The sequence below is a fragment of the Rhamphochromis longiceps genome, linkage group LG23 (assembly GCF_057381845.1).
Source record: "Rhamphochromis longiceps isolate RC_006_pf linkage group LG23, R_longiceps_female_GT1.1, whole genome shotgun sequence".
Lineage (NCBI taxonomy): Eukaryota > Metazoa > Chordata > Actinopteri > Cichliformes > Cichlidae > Rhamphochromis > Rhamphochromis longiceps.
The window spans coordinates 22155888-22177052 of NC_140578.1; the positions used below are offsets into that span (position 1 = coordinate 22155888).

Sequence of the window (21165 nt, forward strand, 5' to 3'; positions counted from 1 at the left end):
CTGTGATTTCCATTCAAGTTCTTTGTGAACAACTAGAAAAGCACATAAAACAGATTAATGATGTTTTGTCCCAAAACTTAAATCAGAACACTTCCAATCCTCTACACAAACGTTCACTGCACAGCAAAAATGCCAGTGTTGATTTTTCAGTGTTAGTAGATTTCAACAGAGTTCCGAGTTAGTTCAACACTTAATCGAGTTAAAATAACACATCGGGAGTTGATTCCTGAAAAGTGTAAGTGTGGATTTTAGTCGTTACTGCATTTTAACACTGTGGGTGTTAAATTAGACCACGCCTTCATTTCCTGTGGAGCTTCGCATTTCAGAATCTTCGGTCGCCATTTTTTCTTGCTGCTGCGGTAAGTTTTATTCGGTCAAATATTAAGTTTTAGATTGATATTAGAACAAGTAACATGATAACTAGTAAAAACAATAGTATTTGTATCAAAATACATTATCTTTAAGTGTCATATTTGAATTTTAATTGTTTTTTGTTAAGCTGGGCTACTGCTAGCTAAAACTGCAAAGTACCAGTTACTTTCCTAGCATTCATTTAGCATAATCTGGCTGTTGGCAGACTGTAACGAATATTACTTGTTAATATATGTCACAGTTTTTACTAAACGCCTTTTATTTATTTTCAAATTAAACTTGCTAAATCCTTAGTTCAGGGGTCTCAAACCCGCGGCCCATGTCACTCCTACTTGCAGCCTGTGAAAAAATTTAATGCAATTTGGCCCTTGAAGTGACTGTTTTTTGTTATTAGCCGAAAATTATTTAATTAGAATGTAATTTGAGCAGAGTATTACAGGCCCTCGTGTGCAGCGTAGTCTGTGCTGCAGTAAGAACGTGTGGGACTCCCCCTCCTGATGTGTGCGTTTGAGTGCGAGGGAGGGAGAAAGTATGAGTTGCTACCCACGAGAAACGGAAGATGAAAGCATGTAGATATAATAACCACTGCAGCCAAAAAGACTGGCTGAGGAGCCCAGTTGTAAGTAAGCTGTTTATACTCGAGTGTACACTGTGTTCGCTGACAGTAAAGCTAGTTAGCGGCCACGAGCCCGACGCGGGACCCGATGTATTAGCCAGGTTTGTTTTTTTTTTGGGTTTTTTTTAACCACGGTTCAGAGCCGCGGAGCTGGGCTTCGGTTAGTTTGGAGTGAGAAAAATGCGTTCAAGTTTGCGGTTTTGCCTTGTTATAAAATATTTGAAATTTTAAAAACTAACGAGGAACTGCATTTTGGGAAATATTTGTGGGTGGTTTCTTTGTATTTTTTTTGTACTACTTGAACACTAAAGTGGCCCTCCAATGAGATGACAGTGCTAGCAGTGGCCCATAGCTCATTGAAGTTTGAGACCCTGGCTTAGGTGAACTAGGATGCTTAAGGCTACCCTGAGAGTATGTATAGATGGAAAGATTTTTACACTAGAGTATGCCCCCTACATCTTGTTAATTATGGTAATTTCATATGTTATGCATTTCTGTGACAATAAGGCATTTTTCTTTTTTTAGATTGTTTTTTTTCATGGTAAAATAAGCATTTTTCTGCCTTTTTATATTAGGGTTTGTTAGAGTGCAGGGAGAGTTTTTATGGCTTAAAGTATATAAAAATAATAAAAAAGAAATATGGTTTCTACTAACCCCCGCGATAATCAAGAGACTACTGTATTGCAGTGCAGTTACGCAGTTTTGTTCTACTCTTGGAAGGTGGCGATATGCTGGTTCCTGTCGAGTTTAAGGGAGTGAGCAAATGGGTCAGGGTACCAAAGACAGACGATGCCTACAATTACTCCGAATTTTTGCAAGGAGGTAATTTGAGTGTAGTGATTAAAAGTAACTAAGTAAATTTATTCATATACTATTCATGTAAGTATTGTTTTGATTTACTTGTACTTTACTCAAAGCCTTCACTGCAGTCCAAGGGCAAATACTGTAAGTTTACTTCACTACATTGATTGCTAATTTAAATGAATAATTCTTTTAGTAATTGAATGAATAAAGAATTTATAAATATTATCAAAGTAAAACTGTGATTTACGGATTTATGAATTATAAATTCATATAGAACTTTATTGATTGTTTCTTTTTTAGTGCTGGTGAAATTCAGTTTGCCAGGTTCTACCAATTTGGTCCTGATGGATTCTGCGGGAGTGGAAGTGGATTCGGACATATTTGATGAACTTTTGAAGTCATCTCAGGTGTCTTTCAGTGTCTTCACTGAAGAATGCAGTGGTAAGAAGTTTAAGCCGTATGTTTCATTTAAAAATGCGTTGTTAAATTTACTAATTTATAGTTGGTGTAATCATGTTTAAATCTATGAGGCTGTCTGTATTGTTAGACAACAGTGTTGCAGGGTCTTCTTCAGATCACACATCTTCATTAGAGTTGTCACCGTCACCTGCATCAGGAGGATCATCATCAGGTTCAGACACAACAATAATACTCGAATCTACCAAAGCTCGGAAAAGACAGTTAATTGAAGGACCTCCTGACAGCAACACTGCAAGAAATGTAAGTAATCTTCAGGATATGATATGTTGTAACTTAAGATTGCCAATTACCTGTTCATTTGTACCAATACTCAATATCTTTAAAAATATTATAAAAAAATATTATAAAAACAAAACAGTGGTCCCTCTCATGATTAAATAAGATGTAGTGATTAATGCAAAGGTTATAGCAGTTGATGCTGATAATTTTTATACCCACCTGGTAGGTGCTTTCTATGAATTTCTTGCAATTGTTATTTCAGATCGTCAGAGCAGCCTTGTATTCAAAGCCAGATGGTGATCAAGTATTTAAGGAATATGAGAAAACAAACTGCCTCTCTGATACTACAAGAAGAAAGATGGTGAACATCCTTGTGGCAGACATGGTAGAGAGTCATGGGTAAGTGATGTAAACATTAAGAAAAATCTTTGTTTTGTTTTTTTTTGTCTGTAATTTTAGTTGTTTACCATTATTGCACCACTTAAATTGATTCTTCTATATGTCATGAAGTCGTTGTTAAATCAAATCAATCATAGTTTTCATTAGTTGCTAATCCCTTATTGATAATGTTTCAAAAGAAGTCACAATTTGTTATGGAGTGATCTTATTTTCCATTGTCATTATTGTAGTTTCTGAATATACAGTGGGGCAAAAAAGTATTTAGTCAGCCACTGATTGTGCAAGTTCCCCCACCTAAAATGATGACAGAGGTCAGTAATTTGCACCAGAGGTACACTTCAACTGTGAGAGACAGAATATGAAAAAAAAAAAATCCATGAATCCACATGGTAGGATTTGTAAAGAATTTATTCGTAAATCAGGGTGGAAAATAAGTATTTGGTCAATAACAAAAACACAACTCAATACTTTGTAACATAACCTTTGTTGGCAATAACAGAGGTCAAACGTTTACTATAGGTCTTTACCAGGTTTGCACACACAGTAGCTGGTATTTTGGCCCATTCCTCCATGCAGATCTTCTCGAGAGCAGTGATGTTTTGGGGCTGTCGCCGAGCAACACGGACTTTCAACTCCCGCCACAGATTTTCTATGGGGTTGAGGTCTGGAGACTGGCTAGGCCACTCCAGGACTTTCAAATGCTTCTTACGGAGCCACTCCTTTGTTGCCCGGGCGGTGTGTTTTGGATCATTGTCATGTTGGAAGACCCAGCCTCGTTTCATCTTCAAAGTTCTCACTGATGGAAGGAGGTTTTGGCTCAAAATCTCACGATACATGGCCCTATTCATTCTGTCCTTAACACGGATCAGTCGTCCTGTCCCCTTGGCAGAAAAACAGCCCCATAGCATGATGTTTCCACCCCCATGCTTCACAGTAGGTATGGTGTTCTTGGGATGCAACTCAGTATTCTTCATCCTCCAAACACGACGAGTTGAGTTTATACCAAAAAGTTCTACTTTGGTTTCATCTGACCACATGACATTCTCCCAATCCTCTGCTGTATCATCCATGTGCTCTCTGGCAAACTTCAGACGGGCCTGGACATGCACTGGCTTCAGCAGCGGAACACGTCTGGCACTGCGGGATTTGATTCCCTGCCGTTGTAGTGTGTTACTGATGGTGACCTTTGTTACTTTGGTCCCAGCTCTCTGCAGGTCATTCACCAGGTCCCCCGGTGTGGTTCTGGGATCTTTGCTCACCGTTCTCATGATCATTTTGACCCCACGGGATGAGATCTTGCGTGGAGCCCCAGATCGAGGGAGATTATCAGTGGTCTTGTATGTCTTCCATTTTCTGATGATTGCTCCCACAGTTGATTTTTTCACACCAAGCTGCTTGCCTATTGTAGATTCACTCTTCCCAGTCTGGTGCAGGTCTACAATACTTTTCCTGGTGTCCTTCGAAAGCTCTTTGGTCTTGGCCATGGCGGAGTTTGGAGTCTGACTGTTTGAGGCTGTGGACAGGTGTCTTTTATACAGATGATGAGTTCAAACAGGTGCCATTCATACAGGTAACGAGTGGGGGACAGAAAAGCTTCTTACAGAAGACGTTACAGGTCTGTGAGAGCCAGAGATTTTCCTTGTTTGAGGTGACCAAATACTTATTTTCCACCCTAATTTACGAATAAATTCTTTACAAATCCTACCATGTGGATTCATGGATTTTTTTTTCACATTCTGTCTCTCACAGTTGAAGTGTACCTCTGGTGCAAATTACTGGCCTCTGTCATCATTTTAGGTGGGGGAACTTGCACAATCGGTGGCTGACTAAATACTTTTTTGCCCCACTGTAGTGCTTCTTAACAGGGATGGTTGACAACAGCAAAACATTAGGAAAATGTCTGCATCAAATTGTCATAGTCCATGTGGAGCATAATCCAAGTCTACATTTTCATTATTCTTAAAGACCTGTCAGGTGTGTGATGTGGTCAGTCATGTTTTACAGATGATAGGTAGTTTGGGTAGTTCAAATCATACACCTGGATACATGTTGTTCTTGTTGCTGACATTTTATAATTGAATTTGAATCTGTGTTGGGGTAAATAATTGATAGTTTTCGTGTTCTCTGTATCTGCCTTTTAGGAGGATCCCACCAGTAAGTGTCCGCATTATGTATGCACTTGGGATTACAACCTTGTTCCCAAACTTGAAGGACCCAGATTCAAAGAATGGTTATGTAAGTTATGATGTTATGATGCATACATGCTGTCAGTGTCATAGTCCTGGGTCTGTGACCCAGTTTTTATGCAATTAAGACTTTTTTGATTCTGGTTTACGTGATAAATGCCTACACCTGCAGATATGACAGTCAGTGGTCTGTGAAAGTATTTTGTTGTTGGCTTTTCTGATGGAGTGGTTAAAGAAATCATATGATAAGACTAATTCAGGTCAGTCTGTCATTCAGGCAGTTTATCAAGTTATTCCCTAATGGACCCAAAATAAATAAATGTAAAAAAATGTCATTGTGTAACAATTGATTTAAATAGACCTCTAATGCATGATGCCATATCTGGCTTTTTGACATGTAGCACTGAACAATCCCACCAGTCAGGAGTTTTCTTCACTTGCTACAAACAGTGTAGGTAGAGTAGCAGGTAATCAATATTGAACAAATATCTCTCTTGCTCTTAATTCGGCAGGAACATTTCTATGATCACCAGAGTGGTTCTGGTTACCTGGCATGGAGATTGAAAACTGTGCAGCGCAACTCTACTGAAGAGATGAAGAAATCAAAGTCAGCTTTTCAAGACAGCCCCAAGACTCTTCGCAACTTCGCAACAAATGCGAGACAGTTGTCGGGTGATGAATGCAAGGAAGCTATGTCAGTGATGAGGCACTCGACTGACATGAAAGTTGTCAAAGAGAAAATGAAGGTGACTTTTCAACATAGGCAAAAAGTGATTCAAGATCCAGCCACAGCTTCTTCTGTCCTGGACCTTTTCCCAAGATTTCTGGATACACCTGGCTTGGTAAGGCATAAACTGATTGACTGACAGCTGTGTGGTTCCTTTGTTTGTTTGCTCGTTAATGCGTTCTTTCTATTGTCACATTTTGTGTTTCAGATTGACCAAGACTTCACAATGCTGTTTGGGGAGGAAGTGTCTGGTAAATTCCTTGCAAAGTGGCCAACATTCTTCAAGCCAAAAATCATCAAAGATTGCTAAAATCTGTCTCAGAGTACAGAATTGGATGACCTGCTCGTCTCTGCACAGGGGGACTCTGACGAGGGTGGTAAGTTGGAGATGGTAGACTTCACATGTCTTTACAGCATTTTCACAATTCCCACAGCACAATATATTAGGTGGACCATACTATTAAATCAAAACATGTTTTGGCACCTTTACAACAAATTGGAATACAGCTGTCGATTTTATAAATTACGTTGGGTTTCTGTTCATTTCAGTATGGTATGAAAAGGAATTTACAAACAAACTTTAATGGCATTTAAAGTTTGACAAAAAAAAGTTACTTAATGTTAGTATTGTTATGACTCAATATTTACGTCACTTGGTGGCCAGAAGATTTTAAGTGTCTTGAAATGAATTTTCATACCATACTGAAGACAGTGGAAAACTGCTTTATTTGAAAAATTATCAGTTATCCAAAACTGAATAACATTGAAAAAATGACTGCTGTGGACCTTAAAATGACAGTAATTGCGATTATCCTAATTCCTATTCTGTAGTATGGGACTGCGAGTTGGCTGCCATTCTTTTGCTGCTTCACTTGTTACCTCCAACATCTAAAGGAAGGAAGTCTTCAAAGATTAGCACATCAGATGCTGCTCACCACCTAATGAAATTCATGAAGGTATGATTTTTAGAAATGTGTTAAAGTAGCTTTCTCTTTTGATGAGAAAAGATCCAGATTATCAGATGTTTTAAGAGGGCAAGGGGTTCCACTGTGCAGCAAATATATCTATGCCAGATAGGCTTGGTGTTGCAACGCCGGCACATTATTGTTACCATTAAAACTAAAATTACACATTGGAACAAAAATAACTGTGGGCCCGAAGTAAAACATTTTAATATTGTCTTAATTTTAGGCAGCACTGCCACTCAACATCCAATTACCAATTTTGTTTAATGTGAATCATTTGGTTTCTTTCACTCCCTCAGGTGGGAGGTAGCATGGAGACTTTTCTTAAGGCTGGCCCCACTCAGCCATTCCTCCTGTGTGTTGGAGAAAGAAAGAACATCATCCAGACTTTCTACATTGTCCTAGATCAAAAGATCATTCCCTGTGTGACGCAGACGGGAGTTGCAGCTCTTGACGAGCTTTTCAAGGCACATTTTGTATTTGCCGTGTCCTATGACGAAGCATTGCACAACTTCTACACATTCATCCAGACCACCGTGTATGGCATTGATGTTGGCAGCGTGAAGGAGAGTCCTCGGGTCAGGGAAATCAGAGCAAGAATTCTTCACAGTACAGTCTAAAGACATAGACTATACAGCACTTTGACTGTTCTTGTGTTACTTTTGCAAGATACACCACACAAGTTGCTCAGTGTTATTTAGACATGTCAAGTTCCAGCAACATTTTTACTTTTGAGCTTTGGACAGCCTAGATATTAATTTATCTTTTACAAGCAACACCTCTTCAAAGCACGTGGAGACTTTGTTGACTCAGAGGTCATCAGTAATTTTTATTTTGAGCCTGCACCTTATGATAGAACCTCTGTTTCACAGCCTGTAAATGTGGCTCATCTTGTGACAGGCAAATACTAGACATGTATAGGACTGTTATTTTTCAACTACAATCCTCAGGAGTTCTGAAAGTACTGTGCAGTGTTTAGTTGGTTCATTGGAGGAAAGTGTTAATGACATATACGTCATTGCACATGCAAAACAATCTGTTGTTGAATGTTTGTCATCAAGAGAAACCTCGGAAAAGTTGAATGTTTTGATCAGCTTGAAGACCCATTCTCATATCTTAACAGAATCTAAAAGGATGAGACATTTTGAGCAAAAATGGAAAATAGTTGAACCTGTGGAGCATGTTTTCCTGTGTGCACATGTGCTTTCTGCTGCATACTACTATTTTCACACTAATCATTTAATGATTCCGTGCTACACGGAACACCTTTAATCCTGCCTTTTACTGGCTTTCGTGGAAGCAGCGGCCTAAGATCATCTCCCACTCTTGATGTTAATGTCACACATTCCAGACCATAATGCTGCCAGTCTCTGGGGGCAGAGATAATTATATCCAAAGCAGGAAATAGCAGCGGGGCAGAGGGCAAGCCTATAGACCTGTTAAAGAATGACTGGCTGACTAATTCACAAGCTTAAATGAAGTGGTGTTAAGTCCCCTGGTGTTTCCTGTGTTCCTTCGCATATCCCCCATAACCTTTTTCCTGCTCATCCTTTCTGAAAAGCCCAGATCAAGACACCAATCTTCTCATGTGAAGAAGGGAAACTGAGAGGGGTCAAGCCTTTTAGCACCTCCCTGCCTAATATGCAAAGGCAGCTAATAATGTAATAGGAGCAGATTTATGACTTAGAGAACAAGAAGACAGTGTCCCTTGAGTGAAAATTACAACAAAAAATAAATTGCTCAAATGTTTTTTAACCGTTCTTGATTGGTTTGACTGGCTCTGGTTTGGAGTTATACCACTGTATTGCAAAAAAGTGTAGATGAAGTCACAGAAAATATGCTCTGATATGCTTAAAAGACAAGAATGTACTGTCAGCAAGCCTTGCAGCCTCCCCAGAGACACCAGTGGAATTCCTCAGACAGACAAGACAAGATAGATGGCCTCTCTTGGTGCTGTTTCCTCTTAATTACCCTAATTAAAACAAAATTGGTGATAAACGGAAAAAAATAGAAAGAATTTCCTCTGTAGAATTTTTCTAAATCTAAATGGGAGAGATTAAGTTAACACACTCACTATTAAAAGCATGGAGCTGAGACTTTTTCTTTCCTTTTTTCCAAAAACAAAATCCAAAAATCGAATCTCAGTTTCACGGCTGTAGCTATAGCCTTGTCTGCTGGAGTTGAGTTTTGCAATTGCACTATTTTTAGATACAGGTAACTAGTTTCTTATTGGCATTCTTATTAGTGGTATATAGAATTTGAATCTGATGGTCATAATTCTGTTAATTTTGACAAAACTGTCAAACATGGATTTATTACTCTACTAATCGGAAAGTTAGTGCTTCAACCCTTGGCCTCTTCAAAGCACCCTTAGGAAAGGGTCCTAATCCTAAGTTGCTCTCTGATGCGTTCATCGGAGTGTGAATGTGTGTGAATGTTAGAAAGCATTTGACCTAAATGCTGTGGTTAATGAGACATGTTGTATAAAGTGTTATGAGTGCTCAAGTACAGTAGAACTGTGTAAAAATACTAAGAAGTGTTGAATCCTCTACTAACCCTTCAGAGCCTTAGCATCAGTATTAAATGGGCTGCAAGAGTCCTTTGGAAATGTGGGCAAAGTGCTACAGTGTTCAGACTAGTTCACCTCATAGCAGATGTCAATAGGAAGTGAGGTAATAACTTACCTCCTCTGTGATGGCTGACCCACAGGAAGTGCTTTGTCTTCATAGAAGCGCCTCATTGCAAACCTGTCCAGTGCCTGGTCAGCACTTAGAGACACAAGAACTGGGTAAGTGATGTTATCATTCACCACAGAACAATTTGAAGATTACAAAACAACAAGGAGAACAGCCTTTATTTTGGAAAACCTGCTGAGATTTAGAAATACCCCCCAGCTTTCATCATTTATGAAGCAGCTTTCATTCCCCCAGGAACCCTCCCACCTATTAACATCTGGTAGCATTAAAGAACGATGACATTTTCAGAGCGTTTCTTCTCACAGAGCCAGAAAAATGAGCTGGCCAGAGTCGAGTGTTTAGCTGTTATAATCACATCGTTGTTTAATTTTCAAGGCTGCTGAAGTCCCAGACTGCAAGGTCTAACCGTGATGGATTGTTGCTCCTGTCCTTACATAACCCTTCGATTTAAAGGATCAAAGCACGCAGATCAAACTTTTTCAGTGCTGACAGCCTAAAATCTTCACCTCTGTTTAAACTCAAACACCAATGCAATCTAATATGTAACACTACATTTTAAACTACATTTTAACACGTTTTAGGCTGTGTCTGATCATGACATGTTTGATACCTTGCAGATATGTTGCTGTAATGCATGTAAGCAGCCACCACAACACCCGTTCGACCTCGGTTCCCCTGTGAAAGAAACACAAAACAGGGCTTGTTTAAATGATATAAAGAGTCAAGATGGGTAACAAGAAAACTGATGGGACTTAGGGAAGATTCCAAAAGGATCATTGAATTAATGATCAAGAAACAGAGCAGAAACAAATCCCCCTTCGATGGTAATAAATTGGTCTTCAAGCATTTTCACGTGTAATTGAAACCCAAAAGTTGGAGCTATATATAAATAATAATGTTTAATCATTCTGCTTGGTTAAAGCAGTTGGCTCAATTCGAGCATAAACTTTGTTGCTTGTCCTGCTTTATCTGGATACCATGTGCAAATTCTCTGAAACAACAGAGGATTCATTGCATAAATGTGAGAGCTAAACAATCGGCAGCCTCCAAGGCTGAAAGATGAAGAAACTGTAGTTTCTCAACTTTCGGCTCGCTTCACAAGCAGCCAATTCCTGTACATGCCCATGTTACCAGCCATAGTTAAAATGACTAGCAGAATTTAATGCTAAATTAATGCTAATTTTCCCTTTTGTAACATCTTTACTGGTGGTAACCAATTTAAATTTTAATACTTTGAATGACTGGTGGCTATGAAATAGGTTGAATGCCATTTACTAGACTTGCCTATCAAAGCTGAAAAAGTAAATTGAAACTCCTAATTGTTTTTGTGATATTTTACCTTTTGGAGAAGTTTTAATACATAAGATATCCCTGTGTATCTCTAAAGTCTAAGCTTGCTAACCAAGCAAGCCAGAGTTATCCAAAGCTAGCCAAGTGTTAGCGCTCTAACCCAATTATGCTCACTTCTGATTACCTTAACTCATTCACTGCCATTGACGTCTATAGCCGTCAATTGCAGTGAATGAGTCAATGGGTTTAACTCATTCACTGCCAATGGCTGGCAGTGAATGAGTTAAAAACAGTGACAACCAGAATACATAATAAGAACACCGGTGATACAGTAGCTCATCCGGCTCATAAGCCACTGTCTTGATAACAGTTTTGGGTGAAACCCAATTATGTGATCACGGTGTATTATTTTGATTAAATTCACATGTTCAGTGGGGACGTTTCACCACGGCATAAGGTTAACGGACCTTCAGCTAGATGAGCTTAAAACAGTAGTCCATAGCTCAATGTGTGACTTCACAGTGACTATGTTTTATGTCAAGCTATGAAACTGAATAACTACAAATTATGTTGATTTTATGAGATCAGCAATGAAAAAAATAATCACATTTCCATATTTAGAGGGAAACTTTACAATCTCTATGCCCAGCCAATAAATGTTCCAGCACATCACCGCCGCATTATAACAGATGTTTTTACACTTTGTTTTTCTGCCTTACCTTATTGTGCAGTACCACCACATTGCGTGTGTCTCCATTGAGCCACATGTCAATGGCCTTGCACATGCTGCAGATCTTATCCAGTGCTGGCGCATGGTGGTCCGGCCAGCCAAACTCAAGAACCTGAGAATGATTATCCATCAAATGAGCTTTCGCTTTCGAATTTTGTTCTTCCTAACCATGAATATACAGTATATGTCATGTTTGTACCTTATGGTTTAACTTTGTTAAGTCGCTCTGTCCTTCGCTCAGGTTGAGCACCTGAAATCAGGAAGAGAGTATATCAAAGCAACTGATGGACATGTGATGCATTTTAGAAAATCTTTGTTTTTTGTTTTCAAGGATATACTGTAACCATCTTCCAAAAAACCTGACGAACAGCAAACAAAAGTGTCAATACAGTCCTGTGCTCCAGTTTCAGCTGAGGGTATTTCTTACCAGATAGTGCTCGCCATGCTTTGACCGCAGCATCGTCGCCACCTCTTTGAGGTTGGTGTTGTAGCTTTGCTCCTCGGCCCCAGCGGGAAAAGAGACAGAGATGATTCTCTCTGTGATGTAGACCAGGTCGACCTCATAGCTCTCCTCCATGGCCTGAACCACACTCTGACTCCTGCAGAGGTAGAAGGTGCAGAAGGTCTTGAAGCTTGGCAGTGGCAGATTTTATATCACAGCACCATTTTACATTTTTGATTGGCAACAAGTTCTTTTCAAAGCAACATAAGCTGTGATTTCAAAGGGAATGGTCAACTCTATTGTATATAGATCTGATAGATCTGCACTGATCAGAGTTCAATCACAGAGTCCACAGAGTTAAGCTCAGTCTGCAATATTCATTTGCAAACCCTACTGAGTTTGTCACATGTCATATAGTGTCATACAGGCTTAGACCCCCAACCAGTAAAGGGTTTTTAAGAATGATACCAATATTTGATAATTGAGAAATCACAAACATCAGACCATTTATTTTCCATTTGAAACATACAAAACATATCCTTGTTCTCTAATATTTAATATGTGTAGTTGTCCATACTATGGCGAGAGTGAAGTTTAAGTCACTCTGTTGCTAATAGGGAAGCTGCTTGTACACAGTAGACACAGTAAATGCCAAATCCAGTGCATCGGCAAACAGCTAATATCAGCCAAGCTTTACATAGCACACTGTAGGTAATTATTTTAGTCTATCTACAGTTATAGCTGCCGGTGCAAACCGCTTTGCAACCATCTCCATCCCAGCGTCTCATTTTCATGCAGTTTCTGACTTGTTGTAAAATTACATTTTTGTTGTGTTTGGGAAAAAGACCATCTTTATTACATCTCATTATGATAAATACAAATATAAATTAATAAAATATACTGGTACGTTTCAACATAGTTACTGTATAGTTGCCAGAAATCTTTAAGAGGCAACTCAATTTAGAAGGACACATCTTGTAAAGGATGCTTTGACCTTTTAACCTTATCAGCACCAATCACAAGTTTTCCAGTTCTATTCGAGTGCAGGATTGCAGCTGCTGTGAGAACATTTCTTGAACTCTCTGATTTCTCTCTGGGATTAGCCAACAGAGTTTATCACAAACATCCACTTCATCACATGTAAACTCCTGCAGCTCACTCTTATATTTCTTGGAAAGGAAAAGATTTTCAGTCCTTCTGTGACTGTTGACATGACCTCTTCCAATATTACGCAACCTATTTCACCGGCCAAACAGCGCAGTTTTTTTGTTCTGTTTTGTTTTTGGTCAGCAGACATACGGTAAAGCCCTGCATGAGAAACAGCCATGCTTCAGGAACGACAAACAGCGGAGAATATGGAGTGAAAATTTACATTCCTACACACCCAGCACAAACAATCAGTTTCTAATCTTCATTAATAATAATCAAGGACTGTAATGACTTAAAGAGCTTATTAAAGACTAATTTGGTAATCTTAGAAGTCATGCTGTTTAGATTGTAGAAAAAAATAGATTAAATTTTTTCCACTTATGGAACCCTTATTTCTCCTAATGAAAGCAGTGTGAACAACAATACAACATGGCTGTGTGATGGTGCTTTCTTACCGCGACTGCTTTTGCCTTATCTCCACACTCTTGCAGGACCTCGTAGATCCCTGGTGAGCACATACACACAGGCACACACAGGCAGATGGTGGGAGTCAGAGGAGGAAAATGATTCATAAGCAAACTCCATCTGGTAGTCATGATGATTTTATTGAATTACAGTCTGACATAAGCTATTAGGGAAAAGTCAGATCACAGACACAAAACTGAAACTGCTATGAAAAGATGGAGAGAGAAGAATCATCTGAAACAGAATGATGAAAAGTAAAAGAAGCAGCTGACAAAAGAAGGCATTCAACCAAGACGCTTGACAAAAGAAACCGAGCAACAGAAAGAAGACAAAGAATAACGAAAAAGTATAAGAGGTGTAAAAAAAAAAAAAAAAAACAAGTATGAGAAACGAGGAGTGTTTTAACAGAAAACCATCCTGAACTGGGGTCTTGTCAAGACTCGAGCACACAATTAATTATCCTGTCCTTTACCCAGATATTTACAGAGGGAAGAGTGAGAACAGGTTGTTTCACTGTGACAGGGCTGCAGATGGAAAATGTTACTAAATATGCTGTACTGTCGAGGAATTGCTGCATAATAGATGCTAGAGTTGGCTCTTCCTCTTACTGCCTGTCGGCTGAGGGGATAACTCTGTGTGAGTCAGGAAGATGAAGCCATCCAAAAAGACAAAACGACTGCTGAATTAATCTCCGCGGACATCATCTGTGACATACTTTACTTTCCCCCCCCACATTGGCATAAAGAGTGAGCGCTCGGCTTCACCGCTGAAGAGGTTAAATAAGTGATGTTGGCAAGAAGTGTCTCAAGGTTAAACATGGAGCTCCCATGGCTCTTCTTACTGCTTGCGAGTGGCTTCCCATAGAAAAAGCTAATGCAACCCCCCACCCCAATGAGCCAAAATGGTCACATAATTCTAAGTGATCTGACAGGAACCAGATGCTAAACGCACCACGGACGATGGTGTTTGCAAAATGAAACAGCCTGTTCACACAAGGCTTCACAAGTGTTGCGATGTTATATGTCACATCACAGGGACAATCTGTTAGCCTGCAGCAACGTAGATACATAAATGAAAGTCAATCTGCATGTAAAGTGGGGTAAACGTCTCTGAGATTTAACGTTCACTGTTTGCCCGGTGACACCGGGTTTTGCATCTACCTCACACTTACATCTGTACCCAAGCTCTCTATTGATGTTCACTATTAAAAACACAAGCCACAGCCACTGCATGACCAATGCAATGTGTTTTGACTCAATCTTGCTTCTACTATAAATATAAAGGAGAAGAGTGGTTCCCAACTTTTTTCTATCCAAGTGTTTCCTAAGCGCCAATAGACTGAAAAAAAAAGCTTTTCTTAAACACCTTTTATGTTTAAATGTGTTGAGTTCAGCTTTATTCATCTGTTTTATTATTCCATAACTTCCAATTTGAAACATTCATCCATGATTTTTAGACACTATTCCATTTAGCAGCTCGGCATCTGGGCAATTCTAAATGTTTATCTGTCGTATTCTTTCAGCTGTTATGGTGTGTTCCTGACTAAGTAAGAAATCATAAGTTCCAAATTGCAATTGAGTCCCTAATTGCACATTTTTTGCAGAAGACCCCCTTCACTCAGATTTCCCATTTGGACAGTCGAAGTAGACTAGCATACCTTGAGTTAGCAATCCAAGATGGTGGCGCTGACTGTAAACTGTAGTAGAACTAAACTTTTAATCTGTTCTGTATTTCTGGCTCACTAAATAAGCACAACAGTAATGAGATCTTTAAATGTGTTCTTTCAAGTGCAAAAAAACACGTATAATCACTTTTCCTGGAACTTGCAAGAACTCTTAAGAGATGTCACTCCCAAGTTCTGACCTAGTTTCGAGGCATCTGGAATGGAGTATTAATCTGTATTATTAACATGCAGTTTAATCTAGTAATAGTCTAATTTTCATATGTACTAATTTTGATTTATTGTTCTAATCTTTTAATTGCTTTTGTTTCAGGCGGAGCTTCAGTTTAATTTCAGTTATGCTAACAAATTTGTTTTTACTGTAAGTTAAGAACTTTTAAATGCGTATATGTACTTTTGTCTTGCTATACCAATTCATTCATCATGTTTGTGATGACGTGAAGTTTTTTTGTAAGACACTGACATTTGGTTACTTTGTTTTGTTTTATTTTATATACTCTGTAACCCAGTTTTTTGTTTGTTTGTTTTACTTCTGGCCTTCTGGTTTCCCACCCATGATAGGCCAATTGTTTATTCACATCTGTGTCTGTGTATATTTAGATACTTTATATATTAGATATTTATACACTGTACATTTTTTATATATTTAAAAATACATAAATAGTTAATGTATTTTGTAATTAATGTATTTTGTTTTCAATTTTCTAATGCTTAGCCATTAATTTGTTAAACGTTAACATTTCCGACAAATTCCTTTTTTAGTTCCTTTCCATTTTTTAAATACTTTTAATGGTTGAGATTGTCTTGTCATTTTACCACAGACTACTACTTATCTTATTATCACAAATAAATTATTTTCCTCTCAGTTTAAAAATATTTTAGAAAGATTTTTGAGTAATTCATTTCTATATTTACAATATACGTATCTCATAGAGAAATAGTGGGAGAAGACTGAATGCAGTACACATAGGTTAAAAGGCACTAAGAAATTTAAGTTGAGTTATTTTACAACTTTTAATCATAAATTTAAAAAAAACCTTTATTCCATGGGAGTGGCCTACCTTGCCAAATTGGAACCCAGTACTACACCTCCAGCCAGGAAGCAGGTTGGCAAAATGCATTCGAATGGTGCTGACCAAAGGCATGGCGAGGACCCACTGCTCTCTGTTTCTAAGCAACGATAAAGCTGCAAATACCAGGCTTTTTGATAAAATCGAAAGAATCCAAGAAAAATTTGGTGTTGTACATCTCATTCTTTTTTGGGATTTCAACTGATTATCCAGGTGGTCAAATCTTAATCGTTCATTCTCTCCAACATCCTCATGGTCAAGATGTTAGAGTCCCTTCCATTTGTGCCGAGCCTGTTCAGCGATTATGTAATATATCATGATGCATCTTCCTTTTCTTCGTTCCTTCTCAGCTGTCTTCTCCCTACTTTCTCTATCTTTCTTCCTCCCTCCCACCCACTTTCTGTTCTCTGGAACTACTCCTCCCTTGGTCTTATTATCTCTCATTATATCTGATTGCCCCTCTCTCCCCTGCAGCTTTTCTTGGCTCATATCTTTCACCATCCTGTGTGCTTGTGTGGTGTCTGGGTCCTGTAAATGTTTGTTCCTAACTACCCTTAAGAATATGGTCAACAGCATGGAATAACAGGTTACATAAAGTGTGGAATAAAAATAAAATGGTAAAATGGTAAATGGCCTGTATTTGTATAGCGCTTTACTAGTCCCTAAGGACTCCAAAGCACTTTACACATCCAGTCATCCACCCATTGACACACACATTCACACACTGGTGATGGCAAGCTACATTGTAGCCACAGCTGGGGCGCACTGACAGAGGCAAGGCTGCCGGACACTGGCACCACCAGACCCTTTGACCACCACCAGTAGGCAACGGGTGAAGTGTCTTGCCCAAGGACACAACGACTGAAACTGTCCAAGCCGGGGCTCAAACCGGCAACCGTCCGATAACAAGCCGAACTCCCAACTCTTGGGCCACGATCGTCCCTTATAACATTTTCTGTCTGTTAGAATTATGTTTGATTCTTCTCTAGGTAGAGCTTACATCTGTGCATCCACTCTTCCATGCTAAATACTGATTTCAAAAATCCCCATTATACCGTTGGATGACCCTCAGTAGGCCCCACACTGACTCTGTTATAATCACAATGGTGCATTTTGAGTCAAAACCACAATGCATGTATCCTGCATGGACTAACCAAATAAATATTCCATCTGCATGTTGGTCCACACACCACAGATGCACACATACACGGAAAACCTCATAAATGATGACTCCAGGATTTAAGTACAGAGAGAAGAGGATACCATGACAACTCCTCAACATATTAACCAATAAGCATAACACTATATCTGTGAAATATATAAAAGGCAACTTGATACAATGGGATAACACTGGGAATGCTATAAAAATACATGACAACCACAACAGAGATCTTACTGGTTAAACAAAAGGCATGGTTGATACATTAGGATCACAAATTCAGCTGACGATACAACACAATTTTTATTGGAAATGTCTGGAAGGGACTGTATATGTTTAGTCCCAAATACCAGTATGCCACTGTCAAACTGTTTGTGACAACTTTTTATAGTTACAATTTAAAAAGATTAACAAGACCATAGTCAATACAATTAGTAGCCTCTGTCTTTGTATTTTTAGTGCTGGTGTTTCTCATCAGTATGCCTTATTTCCTCACAATCTCAGTTGCTTGCTTGTTTACACAAGAAGATGACATTTCTATGAAGCCGCAACACATGGCTTGTATTTAACTGAACAGGATGAATATAACTTACACTTCTAAATGCAGTTTTTAAAAAAAAATATTTTGATAGAATGATGTTAAAAATATTAAAAAGTATCGCTGATTAATAAACATTGAACAATAAGAGGAGGGCGGAGGTTTTCACATGTTTGCAGCTTGTTTTATTGTGTTTGACAAGATGTAGTGAGCTGCAATTCATAGCTGTTGGAATGGTTTCCAACACTAGCCTAATTTCACAATAAAAAGGCACTCTAAAACATCCATAAAAGCTGCTCAAAACACTGAGACATAACCAACTTCATCCTCAGGATGTGCTAAACACTAAATTTCTGCATGCAGTTAAGTACTTGTGGCTAAATACACACTTTAATTTGTTGCTAGCTAGCACAATGTGCTGTTTACTTTAGCCTTATGTTTGCTTAGATTGGTAGCTAACAACAAATGCAAAAAGCTAACTAAAGAATGCTCTTGATAAACTAAAGCTGTGTACCTCTGGATGTGTTTCAATCATACTTCCTGGACAGCAATAGGAGGACACTAACTACGTTGTATAAGCTAGCTAGCAAGATAAAATGTGTCTGGTCATTGTTTCTCATTTTTTGACGGTGTTTTTGTGCTTTTGTCTGTTTTAGTTTGTTTGTTTGTTCTTTGCATATAGCACATTAGACATAATCATCTTCCATTCTATCTCCCAAGGCACAAACTGCGGATAAATCTCTATATAAGCTGGTGTGTACATGCCGATCTGTGTTAATAATCCCACTCTGAGTCATCTCCTGCTTCTGATCTAAACATTCGGGGGACATTGGATGTAGACATGGACTCATTAAGACACACAAAAAAAGAGAGGAGGAAAAACAAGGATGTAAGAATTCTGCTTTTATCTTTTGAAATACAAAATTCCTCTGGTCTTATGAAAAAGGAGACAAAGACAAAGGAACCCTTTTAGTCAAAAAGAATTAATTGCGACCTTTGGATTGGTTTGCATTAAATAACAGTTTTCGTTTTACATTGGTAGTGTTCTTCTCTGTTCTTTCTTTGTTTTGTTTTTTTAGCTCTTCCGTTCTTGGGGCCCCGCCACCTATGCCTACACTCTCCACTGTTAGCAATGTCAGACAGAACAAGCATGCCTAGTCTCTAGCCAGGACTTGGCATTGATTTCTGGCACAAATAAGAGAAAATTTGCAGTGGACTGGCAGAAACATATGTCTCTACAGCTTACTATTTTTTTTTAATTTCAGGTATGTACCACATATTCATTTACAGTGGCACAGAACAGACACCTCAGCTAACCTGAACATCTGAACATATGCAGTCTGAAATTATCCATTGGAAAAATATGCTCCAGTCTTTAAGGGTCTATAAACTGAGTTCTAAATGTAGTGGATGGTGCAGTTTGTACCTTTTGCAGTTTGTAAGATTTAAAGTGAACCATGTTTGAGATCAAGGCTTAACAGAATTATTCCCTGATTAAATTATTGATTCAAAGCTAATAAATATACAACTAGATGGAGACTCTCCTTAGTTGGTTTAATTTAGTAATAAGTAATTTTACATGAATTAATGCAAATATCAGAGCTCATGTGTGCAGTTTGCACTGTATATTGTCTGTAGTTAGCATTTGTTTCTACAGTAGGTTGCTGCACATGTTTCTCTATTTCAAAACATACTATTCAAAGCACAGCATATTTCAGTGCCTGCTGAGTCATTGTTATTACATTTATTGCTTCTTAATAATTGGATTTTTTGAGAAACTGTATGTGGACGCCTCAAATTAAAACCTTAGCCATTGGCATTAATCGGCTCCTCCGCTATTCTGTGAAGGTTTTCCATAATTATATGAAACCTGGTTGGACTGCTCCCTTTCAGCCACAATAGCTGAGGCTGGCTTGTGATAATTGACAGTAATGTTTGGCTTATGTTTGTGTTATATAGGGTTGTGAAAGTGATTCAAGTACTTCAACACTGAATTGGGGAAACCATTTCTCTACAGACCTCAGTTCCATGCATGTGGTGCAACATATATGGAACTGTGCTATTTCTGTAATTGCAGGAACTGAGGGGTCTTGCACGAACCTTGAGAAAAAAAAGTACATAGCTGTATCTATCCAGGTGTCTGTGTATGTTTTGCTTCATACAGTAATGTACTTGAGGATTGTTATTCCAGCGTCTTGTTGCAATAACAATAGCAGCTTTTATGAATGAACATCTTTTAAAGCATGTCTTCTTTGCATTACACTTACGCAGAAGAAGTGTTACTTACCGGTGTATCTACATGCTTTAATGGCAGCTGAGGAGTGGGAGGCTGGAGAGAAAAGTGAGACAGTCAGCGGGTTAATCATTGTTTCTTTCACACAAAGGAAGAAACAACATGGTGAGAAAAAAAGATGAGAAGGAGATGTGAGAACCAGGTTTCCTTGCTGGATGTCCCGCTCTCACTTATTGCCTGGGTGACAGTCACCTACCATACTCACTCAGTGTGTGTAGGTTTCAGTCGTAACATGTTCCAATGTAATGCAACATTACATTTGCCTGTAATACAGTAATGTAATGCATTACTGTATTAAATTCGATTCAGCTGAGTGTATGCAGACTCCAGCCCAGCAGTCAGAGCCTGATCTTCAACAGGTAACAAAGGCAGGCAGGCTTGTAGCCTTTATTGCTCTCTGTTCATGTTTATTCACAGCCTTTTATTGATGTTTTTGTGTGTCATCATTAAGACAGATCATGTTACAGAGTACCATAAGCGTAACATAAAGTGTAGCTAAACAAATTGCTAATTAACGTTCTCTTATACTTTTAAGAACCAAGAAGTAACAAGCAATGTTTACATTTTACATTAATATATTAATTTTTTGAACAATGACCCCAACTAGCAGATGCTATATGATTATTTGGCTTTAAGGTATGTTTTACCCTTCAAGAAAGCAAAAAGATAGGCAACAAATGTAAAGTAAATTGCAGCCGCTGTTGAAAGCACAAAGAGTAACTATTCCTTCTTTTGTTTTTAATTTTTTGTGCAAATACAAAAACCATAACATTTCTATTTCTCTATATAATCAGCCAACATTTTCCTATCAAAGATATAGTCATATTAGCATAAATATTGCCAAAATATTTTCTGTTGTATGGAGCATAATGCATAACAAATAT

At 38.4% G+C, this 21165-nt stretch overlaps 1 protein-coding gene and 1 pseudogene across 7 annotated transcripts in view; one reads left to right on the top strand and one right to left on the bottom strand.

The window, feature by feature from the left end:
- LOC146641936 (tensin-1-like) overlaps positions 1-21165 on the bottom strand; it is a 132531-nt gene that overhangs the window by 42632 nt on the left and 68734 nt on the right. For all 6 annotated transcript variants that reach the window (XM_085399461.1, XM_085399459.1, XM_085399460.1 and 3 more), the window contains 7 exons: positions 20276-20317; positions 13531-13580; positions 11912-12083; positions 11684-11734; positions 11474-11596; positions 10075-10139; positions 9453-9536 (listed from right to left, as the gene is read on the bottom strand). In XM_085399461.1, coding sequence (XP_085255587.1) covers positions 9453-9536; positions 10075-10139; positions 11474-11596; positions 11684-11734; positions 11912-12083; positions 13531-13580; positions 20276-20317 — 587 coding nt within the window. The remainder of the gene's footprint in view (positions 1-9452; positions 9537-10074; positions 10140-11473; positions 11597-11683; positions 11735-11911; positions 12084-13530; positions 13581-20275; positions 20318-21165) is intronic.
- LOC146641938 (uncharacterized) lies at positions 1716-8176 on the top strand (annotated as a pseudogene). Its single transcript, XR_014909749.1, has 9 exons — positions 1716-1810; positions 2093-2233; positions 2340-2512; positions 2754-2890; positions 5032-5125; positions 5589-5918; positions 6012-6177; positions 6635-6759; positions 7068-8176. The product of XR_014909749.1 is annotated as an uncharacterized LOC146641938 (transcript).